The following is a 13731-nucleotide window of genomic DNA, read 5'->3' as shown; positions in this document are numbered from 1 at the left end:
TGATTGCTGAAACCGGCCACGGTGAAGATCATTGTTGCACCCCACCGACAGTATATGTCGAGACATGTATACGGGATAGGTATGAAACTGTGAAGGATAGTAACATTCAAAGGAATGACTTTTTGGGAGCCGTGCATCATTGGCCGCATGGAGACGGCACGGTTGTGGCAAGAAGGCAAGGACTACCGTACCGGTGTCGAATCATAACAAGACAAAGACCTGTCACTGGCCGGCTTGTGTTTGTTTTATTTACTTGTTGTGGCCGATGGCTCGGGGGTTTCCCGTCCCAATGGTGTGCGGAATAAGCAAGGAGAAAGGATAGACTCTTTGTATTGCTTATCTGGGAGACGGGATCGCTTGTGTGTCTGATATTTTGTGGCGCTGCACTTTTAGGGTTATGCCGGAAGAAAAAGCAGGAGAATAAACAACAATCCCGCTGATCGTCGATATCGAATCGTTCAGCTAAACGATAACCTTGAGTTTTCACTAGTTATGCAAAGGCAAGCATCTAGGCAGGTTTTTCCCTCCCTTTTTTCCTTAGTTCAAAGCTCCACAACAGATCTTGGTTGTTCCAACATCGGTAAATTCCCATGGATATTCTACAAATGGGGTCTTCCATCGGCGTAAATATGTAAGACATCGACGACGCTATGTGTATTCTAGAGAAAAGCAGGGTAGCGGCCATATGGTAGAATGGGGAAAATGGAGCACTGATTGGAGCGTTCCTGGGGAGATGGAGACTGGCAAAACTGGACGGCGCTGAGAGCGGTTCCCAAAGGGGCATCGTGTGGTGGCGTGTCCAGGCACTAGGCGGGGTAGCTGCTTTTTTGCTGGATCGTCTTTGAAACAAGACCTGCTGGTTTCTGTCTAAATTAAGCAGGGAAGCAGAGATAGAGTCGCTGAAAGTGCATTTGAGCACCGCCGAGCCCCGCTACAGCTCACCGCGTTGCCCTAGCGACCATCCCGACCCCCCGGTTTGTGCATGCGACCGCCCATGGCTGTGGGCAAATGCAAAGAGCTTCTGCAAAAAATAATATCCCGTACGGCGCCTATTGTTGATCCCACCTCGAGTTCATCCCATTACCTATCTACCAACTGCAACCCACTTTCTTCGAAGTGTGACCTGAATAGCTTCAACTCCTTTCCCTTCACCACAGCTGTTGCGGTTTGCGCCCTTTGGAAAACTATTGGCTTGTTGTGCGCTTTTTGACATGCGCTGGTAGAGAAGGGGGAAAAAAAAGAGAAGAAGCCCTGTCAATCTTTCTTTCATTAAACCACCAGCCTCCCGACTATTTCATTCAAGTCGCGCAATATCTAGCGCATCGCCCAAGTCCAGGAAAATTACTCTCAGCTTTCACCACACAACTCTTTTTTTTTCTTGATCAGCACCGCCCCGCCACAGGGATCTCATGTCTACACCATCCCTTCAGGACATCAACACCACATAAAAGATCCTTTGGTCCCCAAAGACCAACGTCCACTTTATTTTGTAGATCGAAGCGCCCCGCAAAGCTGCTTTGTTGGAAATTACCTTCGCCCCATTCCAGTGCGCGCTGCACGCGAATCGACTCTAGGTCACGATGGACGCAAGCTACCTTTCACAGCAGGTGAACACCATCATTGGCCAGCTTCATGGCCTGTTTGATGAGATTGGTGTACAGCCTCATGATCGCGACGCAAGAGAAGCCGAGGTATGTGATTGCTGCCCAATAAGCCTATGGAGAGACTGCTTCCTGCATATCTGCCATTCTGTTCTTGTGCTTGTACTGCATCATGCTAACCCTTTTGTCCCGCCACCAGTTGTTCTCGGCTCTGTCAGAGACCTTGAATAACCAAGTCAGACAGGTTACGGCAGAAAAGAAGGACATGATTGAGGAGGCCAACCGCACCATTATAGTCATTCGCCAGATGGAGCAATCTTTGGACGATGCCAACTCATCACGTAGCCGTCGTTCGAGCGATGACCTCAAGATCACATATCCCCTGACAAGATGTCTGGCTGTGCTCAAGGAGAAGCATGGCCAGGTTGCTCGGCTCCATCGCGAGCGATTCGAGCAGATCAAGAGTACGTCCAGATAGCCTTTCACAAACCCAGGGCCGCGCCGCCAGTCGAGCACTAGCTAACCCATAACTGCAGAACTTGTGATAGCTCTCGAGTCATATTCCTCGCATCTCGAGTCTACCTTTGTCAAGATCGCCCTCCCGCCGACGGGACCTAACCAGTCACTTCCGCCTTCTTTCGATCTCTCCTCAAGCTACGTTGAACAGCTCGACAATGAATTTACCAGAGTCTATGAAGAGTATGCTCGCCGCGTGGCAACCGTCAAGGCTCTGTCGGAGCACATTATTACTCTGTGGTCAGAACTCGGAACCCCGCAAGCTCAGATTGACGGTGCAATTGTTAAGTACCACCGCGACTCGCCCGAACAGCTCGGTCTGCACGAAGAAGATATTTCGAGACTACGAGCAAAGCGAGACAAGCTCGTCGATGAGAAGAAGGCCCGGGAGAAACGTCTTAGAGACTTGAAGGTTGCTGTTGAGGCACTGTGGGAGAAGCTAGGAGTTGATGAATCGGATCGTAAGGCGTTCCTGAATAGCAACCGGGGCTGTGGAGTGCGACAAATCAATGAGTTCGAGGACGAGCTGTCACGGATGAACGAGCTGAAGAGGCAGAATCTTCATCTATTTGTGGAAGACGCTCGAGACAAGCTGCAAAGTCTCTGGGATGCACTTTACTTTTCCGAGGACGAAATGCTCGATTTTACTCCGGCTTTCTCCGAGGTCTACAGTGATGCGCTCCTGGATGCCCACGAGCGCGAGATTGGCCGTTTGGAGGCCTTGAGGGAGCAGCGTGCACCGACACTGGCTCTTGTAGACAGGCATCGCGAGCTCATCAAGGAGCGTGACGAGCTCCAAGCCTCTAGCCAAGATGCTTCGCGGTTGATGATGCGCGGTCAGAAGGGCGAGAAACGTGACCCGGGCAAGCTTCTCAGAGAAGAAAAGATGCGAAAGCGCATCTCCAAGGAATTGCCCAAGGTTGCGGCTGAGCTTCGCAAAGGCCTTGAGCAGTGGGAGGATGAATACGGACGACCGTTCCTTGTCCACGGAGAGAGATATCTTGATCTTTTGGAGGACGGCGATGCCAGGCCCGCTATTCCGGCCCGCTCAAAAACACCTGCAGGCCCTCCTCCTTCGGCATCAAAGAGATCCGCGGCAGGTTCAGTCAGCCGGGCAAATAGTGTTATTAGCAGAGCTGGTACCATCTCAAGGCCCAAGACTCCGGGTGCAATGTCTAATGGCACTGGCACCCTCAAGAGGGCACAGACAGTGAGCCACCCACCCAGCGCCAACAGTAACAGCCCGACAAGATTGCCGCAGCGTGCACCTCTGTCCAATCTTCTAAACGCTACGAACTCCCCGGAGAGACCAAGACCAGAGTCCCGTGCTGGTTACGGAACTCTGCGTGGCGCGCCGCCAATGATGCGAGCCCCTCCTCCGAAGATGAGAGACCTCTTGCAAAGCCCGCCTCTGGAGGCACCCGCCAACCCGTATAAGAACGCAGGCCTGAACTCCAGTGTCATTGTGCGACCTATTGAGCCAGAGGATGTGTACGACAACCGGTTTTCTGATGAGAGCTATGGCCGTCATTATGGTAACGAGTCCTACGCCTCCCACGGATCCATCCGCCAAGTCGGCCGCCCTGACTACCCTCAAGCTCCCCCACCCCGACAGATATCCAATACTTCTGGTTCCACAGTGTCTGAATCTGAGAACTGGGAGACGTATGACGATGTCTCTGAACCCGAGGCAGACGTGTCCGAGACGTATTACGCCAAAGTGCGTGCGGCACGAACCATGCAAATCACACCGGACGAGCCTTACTCGCACCTGCAGGCTTCTCAGATTAAGCGTCCACGAGGAGTACCCGCCGAAGTAACACACGGCACTATTGATGCTGAAGGCAACAGAATTCTCTCTGGAAGCGAGTGGACAGACGAGGATGGCTTCTGAGCAATCGTCTTCGAGAAGATCTGTTTTCTGAATGAATCACGAGTTTCCGAGTGTCATGAATAACGGCTTCTCACGAATGCAATGTTAGCATGACATGATTCCAGCGAGTCTCTCCATGGCGTTTTCTTTTTCTATAGAGTTCGACTTTCTACCGAGCCATCATTTGCCTTTCTCTTTCTCGCGTCACTCCGTCTCTTCCTCAATGATACACCCCAAATGTTTTTTTTCTGTTTTTGTTTCCTGCGCTTTCTTTTCTTCTGCTTTGTACACATTTAATTGCATAATATTCTACTGCCGCAAGGTGCTTGAAAAGCAATTCTTTCGTACCGCGAGGACTGGGTCCATCTTGGTGAAAAGTATGCATAGGAGGCAACCTCGGCGAGAATATATATCTGCTTTGTTTCTGGTGCGACACGCTTGGATGTATGGAAACTTCTTGTCGGATAATACAAACAAGACCAAGAGGAGGATGGACTGATACCGTGGATGAAGGATGCATTTCGGCGTCTTGGTCCGGAGTTCAGGCACATGCTGCTGCTTACATAGATGATGCTTGTTTATCAAAAGTCATCAATTGACAATTGTTCATGAATCAAGACTTTTCTCTGTGCTTTGGATAATGTGAAATGTGAATGGTGTTGAATAATAATTGTCTTGTATCTTGCTTTGTTCATTGTGATTTCATGTCGGGGGAAAGAAGCCAGTATCAACAATTACCCATAAATACATTTAACCTTGGTACTATTTTGAGCACTTTACCCCTGAAAGCACAATGATATCAGCGTGCTTCACCCCTGACCGTTGTGCTGCGGGACGCTGGTCAAACGGCCCCAAGCCCCGCTGAAAATGATCGCTGGCGCGTTGGAAGCTCCGAACCTGCCGCCTTTTTAGTGGTTCAGCCTTATACGTGCCACCTCGAACGCTGGGTTAGCTGTCTCCCTTCCCCTCGCCTCGTGTTCAGGGAGTTGACTGGACTGAACTGCCTGCCTGATTACCTTGCGACAGACACACAATGATCACCCACCAACACCCAGCTTGACAAGCTCCATCGATCCCTACCTGGTCGGTGACAACTACTTTTCGTCCATATAGTTTCCCAAATTCAACATAACAAGCTTTAGATGCTTTCGCCTTTATTTAGGAAACATCACTCGGCGAGCTTTGCCGTCTCTGCGGCTCGATGCACCGGCCCGTGACCCCTAACCACCCCAGTCGACGCCTCTCGAGCTCCTCGTCTGCCCAGGATGGCCAGGCGTACCAGACGGCCTTGAAAGGGGCCTCTCTTGCTTTTCAGAGAACAGGTCCGTCGTCGACGTCGAATGGCAACGGTGCCGGGAACGCTTCGAGGAACGACAAGGGCGCCTTGATGGCAGCTACCCACATCAGTCGCCAGACTACCGGCGGCAGCGTTCAGGATGGGAAGCACGGTCGCGTAGTCGACAAGAATGGCACCACTCAGCGATTAACTCAGACATTGACCGGGCCAACGCAAACCTCGCAGAACAATGCCGGGGGTTCGACGCTGAAGCCTCCCGGCAGGCTCAACTTGGCAACCGACCCTCGAGCGACGTCGTTTATTGCTGCGACCCTGGCTGCGAGTCGGTCGGCCAGCCCCAGTCCGAATCAGCGACCGCAGGTACGGCCCAGCAACAATACCCAGCCCGGGGCTGCAAATGTCAAGCAAAAGAAGAATAGCCCAGCAAGCTCTGTGACTAGTCTGGACCTGACGACGGACATCACTTCCATCCCGCCTACCAATGCCTTGATATCCATGTTTGAGACGAACAACAGAGGTCACAGTGCCAGTACGAGTGGTGATCCTACAAAGAAGCCCAAGCTACGACCTACCACACCCTCACGGGGTATCAGCTCTGATAAGAAACCAGCAGCACTGCGTTCGCCCTCACCTTCGCGATTAGCGAGCAATTCAGCGTCGGGAAAGTCAGAGTCATTCACGGCATCAAACACGAACTCCAAGAGTGATGCGCCAGAAGAGAATCCATCAACTCTGGCCAAGAAGAAGAAGAAGCCGCCACCGTTACCTGCTGCAAGTAAGCCGCTACAAATTAAAGCAGATATGGCTGGGGAGCCTATGCAAGCCATTGTCAAGAGCAAGCATCGTGCCAGTACGCCACCTCGATCTGCGAGCAAGACGGACACTCCTGTTCTATCACCGCAGCCGCAGAGAGCTGCGTCACATAAAATGGTGGAACCTCCACTACCGCCAGAACAACAAACCGAGGTGACTCGCAAACCGCCGCCACCAGCAGTCAGACGGAAACCACAATCTCAGACCGCACAGCAGATTGCACAAATGGTCTTGTCTCAATCAACTGCACCAAAGCCTCCGTCGCAACCACTCATCAAGTCATCTGATCGGCGCTCCTCGGTGTCTTCTGACGATACTTTTGTATCAGCATCTTCCGTGCAGACCTCGCGGCCACCCTCCCCTCATAGAGGTCGTTCACCAACCATGGAGTCTGAGCAACCACCTCAAGTCCTGCTTCGGACCCGGCCTAGATCCGTTCACACTTTGGCTAGGGATGCCACAGCTAAGAACCAGAGTCCAGCTCCACCTCCACCGCGACGCAGTCAACAACCCACCAATATGACCTTGAACAACTTGACAAACGCCACCATGGCTGGAATCGTGGCATCATCTCGTTCTCCTCTTCTGGGTAGCGCTGCCCCATCACCCCGTCCGCCCTCGGTACCGCCGCGGCAAAATACACCGCTCATGCGGCAGACTCTCCGCAAGCCGCGATCGGACTCATCAGACGAGGAAGAAAAGTGGAAAGCTCGCCACCGAACCAAGCCGCTCCAAAGCAAGAAGAAGCACTCACATCATGAGGGTGCACGCAAGCGCTGGCGCGAGGAAATCACCATCAGGGAGCGTAGGCGGTACGAAGGCGTATGGGCCAGTAACCGAGGACAATTACTGACTCCTTCGCCCGCTGACTCGAACGGAACAACTCCACAGACCAACACCCCGAGCCCTTCCAATGGAGGCAACGGCGATGGAGACCTCGTCGTCAATGTTATTGTTCGTGATATATGGTCTCGAAGCCGGTTACCTCCCGAGGAGCTGGCCGAGGTCTGGGATCTTGTAGATCAGACGGGACGGGGCGCGCTTACCAGGACCGAGTTTGTCGTTGGCATGTGGCTCATTGACCAGAGGCTACGAGGAAGGAAGATACCACAAAAGGTCATGGACAGTGTCTGGGCCAGCGCCCGGGGCTTGTCGGTCAAGGGCCCCCCTAGAGACAAGCAAAAGGTGAAGCATCACTAGCTTTGATTTGAGCATTTACATGGGAGTCAAGGGAATCGTGGCATTGGTTACTATTATTTCGGCTTTGGTCTTTTTACAGATGACGTTTAGACGGCAGACGGGTACCTATCTCCTCACCATAAAGATGGCACTCCTCATCATAGAGATGACAATGAAGTGTATATTTGACCCCATTTTTGTTTTGCCCTAATGCTCACGCTCATGGAAAACAAAGACCAATGTTATAGATTGGCGCGCCATGAGGAGTAGGACTTTGCGTTTCGTGGACCAATCATGCGTCGATGCAACCATGACTGCATGCATGCATGGAATGACTGGGGTAATTCCAACCAGGAATTGATTCCCATGTTCTAGCACTCATGTCTGGACCCTCTAAACAGACTATTCAGGGTATAGTTTCCTTATGCGGAGCCAGTTGGCCATGTCCGAGTTGGCTACTCGAAAAAGTAAATAAGCAGGCTTACTTGCTTTGAGCCAGGGTTTGCAAAAATGAAAAAGGCCAAGAGCTGAAAAGTTGCTTGCCAGTTTGACAAGAAGCGGCTATCCGGATTCCTTATGGGACTTTTATTGGGCCAAAATACGATAGCATGTTTGTGGTTCTGGGGGTCGAGACACACAAAGACTGCAAGCGAAAAGAGGAGGCTGGCTTGGAAGCGGCCGCGTTGTGAACATGAGGGGTGATGATAAATATAAAATACTAGGCCAATGTGAATATTTATACATGTTGCAGCGTAGATTGAGACGGCTCGCCTTTTAAGCGTCCTTGTTGTTCTGTGTGTGGCATTCGTTTTGCATCTCGAGTATCCAAAAGTGCATAGACAGACCAGAAGTCTTACAATATACGGAGGGGTATAAACCTTGTATACCTTTATTACAATATCCCAAAAATGGCAGCAGTCTTTGGAGATCCACCACCTCCTCCACCCAATAGCAAGCCGTCCAACCGGAACAAGAAGACTCCTCAGGAGATTCTGTCCGAGTTTTGGGACAAGTTCCATACCAAGAAGCCCGGCAAAGTCACGACCATTTTCCCCAAGAGCCTCTACAAGGCCGTGCTTCCGCACAGTTATCCAGCCGGGGCCAAGTCGTCTCGCAACGCCGCCGAGAGCTACGAAGCCGCGGCCAAGGAGTGTCGGGAAAAGGTCAAGCGCATTGTGCGCGAGTGCCATCGGACCAATGAGAAGTTCACCGATCCCGACTTTGACATTGAGCGGGATCCCCTGAACAATTGTCTCAATGGCCTGGTCAGCGAGAGCGGCATCGACGACGCCGGGGGCAGCGCCAAGCCGGCAGATGCTGCGCCCACCGTCAGTGCCTGGGAGGTCAAGAGTAGTCTCGAGACACTGGCGCAGAGCCAGGCCCTCGGAAGTAACGGGACGGTGCCCTTTGACGCCAACGCCCTCAGCCGCCTGATTGGATCCGACGGGGACTCGGGCTACGCCTCTGGCGGCGGCTGGGGCTCCTGGGCGAACCCGGGCTCGGTGCACCGCATCGACTGGATCTTTGAGTCGCCCCAGTTCACCGTCAATGGCTACTCCAGCTCGGACATCAAGCAGGGCGGCGACGGCGACTGCTGGTGGCTGGCGGCCGTTGCCACGATTGCCCACCGCAAGGACCTCATGGAAAAGGTCTGCGTGGCGCGCGACGAGGAGTGCGGCGTCTACGGCTTCGTCTTTCAGCGCGACGGCGAGTGGATCTCCACCGTCGTCGACGACAACCTCTACCTGACCGAGGAGGACTTTGACTACTATGGCGACGTCTACGACGCCACGGGCAAAAAGGCCAGGCGCCACCGCAAGGAGAAGCAGACGGGCTCCGAGGCGCTGCTCTTTGCCCACTGTGCTGACCCCAACGAGACTTGGCTGCCATTGTTGGAAAAGGCATACGCCAAGGCTCATGGCGATTACGAGGCCATCAGTGGTGGGTGGCCGGGCGAAGGTGTCGAGGATATGACGGGCGGCGTCACAACCACCATCGAGTCCAACCGAGTCCTCAGCAAGGACAAGTTGTGGAAGGAGCTTACATGCAGCGATGGGGACTGTGTTTTTGCCCTCGCTGCCATGAGCCAGGGCTGGGACTATAAGAGAAGTGGCCTGGCACTGGGACATGCCTACAGCATCCTCCAGTCCCGCGAAGAAGTGGACGAAGATGGGAACAAGGTGCGGCTTGTGCAGATACGGTAAGATACTTGGTGGATATTTGATTTCTCTTGTCGCGTACCACGGACTGACCCCATTTCTTCTAGAAATCCTTGGGGCCAACGAGGCTACGATGGACTCGGTGAATGGAACGGGTCATGGTCGGATGGTTCCAAAGAATGGACACCTTATTGGCTCAAGAAGCTGGATTACAAATTCGGAGATGATGGCATCTTTTGGATGTCACTGAAAGACATGCTGGACAATGTAAGTTGCCATTCCAAGACCTCGAGACATCAAGTCGGCACTGCACCATCCTTTCGTCATTCCTGTTTACTGATACTTGTCCTGTAATCAGTTCATGTATATCCATCGCACTCGACTCTTTGATGAAAAGTGGACCGTAGTCCAGCAATGGACCAGCGCAAACATTTCCTGGATCACTGGCTATCTGCCTACGAAATTCGAAATCGAGGTCAAGAAGGCCGGTCTTGTCGTCATTGTCTTGACACAGGTATGTGACAAATGAATCGCAAGGCTGATTTCTGGAAATTGTGCTTAAGTCTCTCATAGCTCGACGATCGCTACTTTCTAGGATTCGAGGGTGATTACGATTTCGAGTTGCACTTTCTACTCCAGGAAGTTGACGCCCAGGCATCCGAGCACATTTGCCGCGTCCGCCCCGTCAAGATGTGGCGGCCTCGCGCGGTCTCATGCGAAGTACACCTCGAACCTGGAACATATGAAGTCCTCCCAAAGATCACGGCCAAGCGCCACGGCCGATCCAAGCCCATTGAGGATGTGGTCAAGGAATACTCGGAGACGAACCCACAAAAGCTGCGACAAGTCGGCGTAAGTTGTCCTGCTACTCCTGCAGTTAAAGATCATGCATAGACTGACTCTTTATAGATGCAATACGACCTGGCTCACGCCAAGGGCGGCATCCCCGACGAAGACGCTCGCGTCGAGGCCAAGAAGGACGAGCTTGCCCAGAAAAAGAAGGCCAAGAAACAAAAGGCCAAGGAGAGGACGAAGAAGAAGAGGGCAATGACCAAAGCTGCCAAGGCCATGCGCAAGGCGGCCGACGCCATTGAAGATGCCTCCAAATCTGACCAAAAGCCGAGTCAGGCCAAGAAGGAAGGCGAGACAAAGGAGGACTCGGCTGCCATTCCAGAGACAATTTCGTCCTCTACGGAACAGGCATCATCGAACCCTCAACAGCCAGGCAAGCCGATTGAGTCCAAGCCACAGCCAAGTGCTGCTCCAGAAGCAAAGTCAGAGGCAAAGCCGGAACAAGCCACAACGGCTACAAGTACCAATCAGAGTAGCTCGGAGGCCGAGACTGTAAAGGATGTCCCTGCACCAGTGGATGACAAGGAAGTATCTGAGACAGCCGTCGCCGAAGATACGCAGGCCGTAGAAGCGACCGCGGAAAACATTGACGAAGACGTGGACGAAGAAGAGTCCGAGTCCGCGTCTGACTCGGATTCAGAATCAGAAACCGATGACAATGATAACGAAGCACCGATTAAGCCGTGGAATGCGGTGGCCGTCATTGGACTTCGGGTGTACGCTCGTGATCCAGATGTGTCCATCAAGTTGAAAGAAGCAGCCGCCGAGGAAGCCACTACGCTCACTGTGGAAGGCGAACCAACCGGTGCCACTATATGATGTATAGCTGTGCCGGTATAAGGGAGAGCAACAAATTCCGTACCCTTGTTTACACCTCAATGTTCAAGTTTCATCGCAATATAGTCTGCCATAGAAATATTCGTTCTAGTCGTTCATATTAGATCAATCCCCAAACTCCTTGTAGTGCTCGCTTCTGCCCATGATTGAGCAATACACCGAATGACCAGTCCAACGCCTTACCAATGCAGTATTCCTTTTTATAGTCCATACCATGGTCAATACAATAAACACAAAACCACTTGCCAGCCAATCACGCCCGGCCAGCCATGCGGACCCTGCGCGCGTCTTCGTCCCGATTTGCTTCGACGCGGGCCAAAAAGTCCTGCCTCGAGGCGTACGACTGCTTTGACTTGCCCGCCAGCTCGAGCTCGTCCTTGATGCCCTCCTTGTCGACAAAGCCGGCCCAGTCCATGCGGCTCTTTTCCACGACGTTGAGCTTCTTGGCCTTTTGGGCCTGCTGTTCGCGCATCTGCAGCCGGGCCGCCATGCCGAGATTCAGGTCCGATCGCTGCTGGGCTAGAGCCCCGTCGGCGGCAATGGGCTCAAATGCGGATCGAAAAGCTCGGCGCGGTTTCCGCTTGATGGGATCGTCGGCCTCGTCGGCGGCGAGGGCGGCTGCTTCTGCTTCTGCCCCTTCGCCCAGCGTCGCAAGATAGACCTTGGCCTCGGCCGAGTCCCGCGGCACGAGCTTTTCTTCAGTATGCACCTTTCCGGCAAAGTTGTACGTGCGCTTAATCTTGATCATATCCGAGGGCTCTTGAGCAGAGGAGGAGGCGCCGTCCGGTGCCGCGGCATTGGTCCCACTCTCGCCATCCTGCTGCGCCGGCGTCTGCGATGACGTCTTTTCATTCTCTCTGGTCGTCTTGGGCGGCACAATGGGCCCGGCCATCATCTTGGCCCACACGTCGTCGACGTCAATGGTGACGGGCCCCGAGGCGGCGGCAATCTTGCGCTCCGCCTTTTCATTGGCGCGCATGCTCCTGGTCTTGATGAGACCTCCCTCGCCGCCCTCATCGTCTTCATCTGCTGCTGCTGTGGGGGCCGCCGCAGCGCCGTCTTTGCTCTTGTCCTTTTTCCTTTGTCGCTTCTTGCCCTTGGATATTATGGCCTCATCGCCCGAGTTGTCATAGCCCTCATCCTCTGCACCATCGCCCGCGGCGCGTTTCCGCTTGGCGTTTGTCTGGGCTGGCGCCGCTTCGCCATCATCGTCATTGTCATTGTCCGAGTCCGAGGCATCTGATGCGTCGCGAGCCGCCGCATCGTCGAGGGCAAAGTCCGAGTCATCTTCCGAGGCATAATCCTCGTCTATTAACGCGTCCGTTGACATGGTTGATCTGTAAGAGGGAGAAAAAACCAAAGTGCTGGGGCTGGTGAATGACAATAGAAAAAGGCAGCCTTGACAGTTTGCGCTTGGGTTCAGCTAAATTTTAGGCGTCGCGGCACCAAGCTTACAGGGGTAGCTCTGCCCCCCAGCTCCTTAACCGCGGGGACTTGGTCAGATACAGACAGACTGGCGTAACATACCTACATAACATTGCCCAAGTTGCTTTTTCAATTGGATCATGTAGATGGTATAAGTTGTTCTTCACATGGAGTTAATTCAAAGTGAAGTGAACTTTTCAGATGTATTTTTCTTTTATTCAGTAACATTAACATTTTTGTCGCTTAATGATATGCTTTTGTAGTACACGACTTTTATATTATTCCATCATTTGTACATCATAACCACCATTATTCGTCGAGCAATATGATTATAATCTCGAGTCAATTTAGAATCCCCAGTAGTCCTTGACCAGGAAGGCTGCGTATCCAGCCAGACCCAGCATGGTACTAATGGTGCCAAAGTAACCAATGGGTCGGCCGCGACCCATGCCCTTGGGCTTCATGATGCCGAGCTCGGTGTGCAGGATGCGGAATGTCAAGAGGGCCGAGAGGGCGCCGGTCAGGACCTTGCGGTTGCCGCCATTGAGCTCGGCGACGGCGGCCAGGACAAATGCGAGCGGGACGTTTTCGGCAAAGTTGGTGTGGGCGCGGGTGCTCAGGTAGAGCTTGTTGCTGTGCTGTTCGGCGGGCGTCTTGGACGAGCTATCGCCCAGGTACTGCTTGTCGTTGAGGCGGTTGCTGACGACGCGCAGGCTGAGGAAGGAGAAGTAGGCTGCAAAGGGAGCGGCAAAGCTTCCGGTGACGGCTACACGGATTGGAAATTCCCTTGGTTAGCCGACGGTGGAACAGACGGACATGTGTCGTGTAACCATGACTTACGAAGCAGAGGTGCAAGCACCGGGTAGTTGAGTCCGATTGTGGATGACATGTTGCAGCCGAGTATCTGTGTCGTTGTAATATAGGTAGTAATATAAAGTACAGTATGGGTGAGGGATGCAATGTGAGGAGGTGAGAAAAAGCAATGACTTGAATCAATTCCACGAACTAGGTAAACTCTTACCTTTATGTGCCTCGGCCGCCAGCCATCATCGTAGGGATGCTTCTGGCTAGGCTCCGTTCTTACATCATTCACTCCGTACTAGCTCGGCTGCATGAGGAGAATGGGGATGGATGGATGCTAACCCACGTTGGCAATGCCCATACCATGCTCCCCATACT

The 13731-nt window shown here is 53.0% G+C and overlaps 5 protein-coding genes across 5 annotated transcripts; 3 read left to right on the top strand and 2 right to left on the bottom strand.

Annotated features, from left to right (window-relative positions):
- Positions 1–1580: 1580 nt before the first annotated feature.
- On the top strand, positions 1581–4011 carry PFICI_08273 (uncharacterized protein; the record flags this gene model as incomplete). Its single annotated transcript, XM_007836854.1, has 3 exons — positions 1581–1691; positions 1801–2065; positions 2138–4011. 3 exons carry the CDS (start codon positions 1581–1583, stop codon positions 4009–4011), a joined length of 2250 nt encoding a protein of 749 aa, XP_007835045.1.
- A 1180-nt stretch (positions 4012–5191) lies between these two features.
- On the top strand, positions 5192–7300 carry PFICI_08272 (uncharacterized protein; the record flags this gene model as incomplete). Its single annotated transcript, XM_007836853.1, has 1 exon — positions 5192–7300. The coding sequence occupies one exon, from the start codon at positions 5192–5194 to the stop codon at positions 7298–7300; it is 2109 nt and encodes a 702-aa protein (XP_007835044.1).
- An 887-nt stretch (positions 7301–8187) lies between these two features.
- Positions 8188–11109, top strand: PFICI_08271 (uncharacterized protein; the record flags this gene model as incomplete). Its single annotated transcript, XM_007836852.1, has 5 exons — positions 8188–9479; positions 9546–9705; positions 9797–9952; positions 10012–10290; positions 10348–11109. 5 exons carry the CDS (start codon positions 8188–8190, stop codon positions 11107–11109), a joined length of 2649 nt encoding a protein of 882 aa, XP_007835043.1.
- Positions 11110–11380: 271 nt separating this feature from the next.
- PFICI_08270 (uncharacterized protein) lies at positions 11381–12457 on the bottom strand (the record flags this gene model as incomplete). Its single annotated transcript, XM_007836851.1, has 1 exon — positions 11381–12457. One exon carries the CDS (start codon positions 12455–12457, stop codon positions 11381–11383), a length of 1077 nt encoding a protein of 358 aa, XP_007835042.1.
- Positions 12458–12899: 442 nt separating this feature from the next.
- PFICI_08269 (uncharacterized protein) lies at positions 12900–13441 on the bottom strand (the record flags this gene model as incomplete). Its single annotated transcript, XM_007836850.1, has 2 exons — positions 12900–13318; positions 13393–13441. The coding sequence occupies 2 exons, from the start codon at positions 13439–13441 to the stop codon at positions 12900–12902; spliced, it is 468 nt and encodes a 155-aa protein (XP_007835041.1).
- Between the last annotated feature and the right edge of the window lie 290 nt (positions 13442–13731).

Source organism: Pestalotiopsis fici (assembly GCF_000516985.1).
Source record: "Pestalotiopsis fici W106-1 unplaced genomic scaffold PFICI_Scf_5, whole genome shotgun sequence".
Lineage (NCBI taxonomy): Eukaryota > Fungi > Ascomycota > Sordariomycetes > Amphisphaeriales > Sporocadaceae > Pestalotiopsis > Pestalotiopsis fici.
Note: the sequence above shows the minus strand (reverse complement) of the source record. Positions and strands in the feature narration are given on the sequence as shown.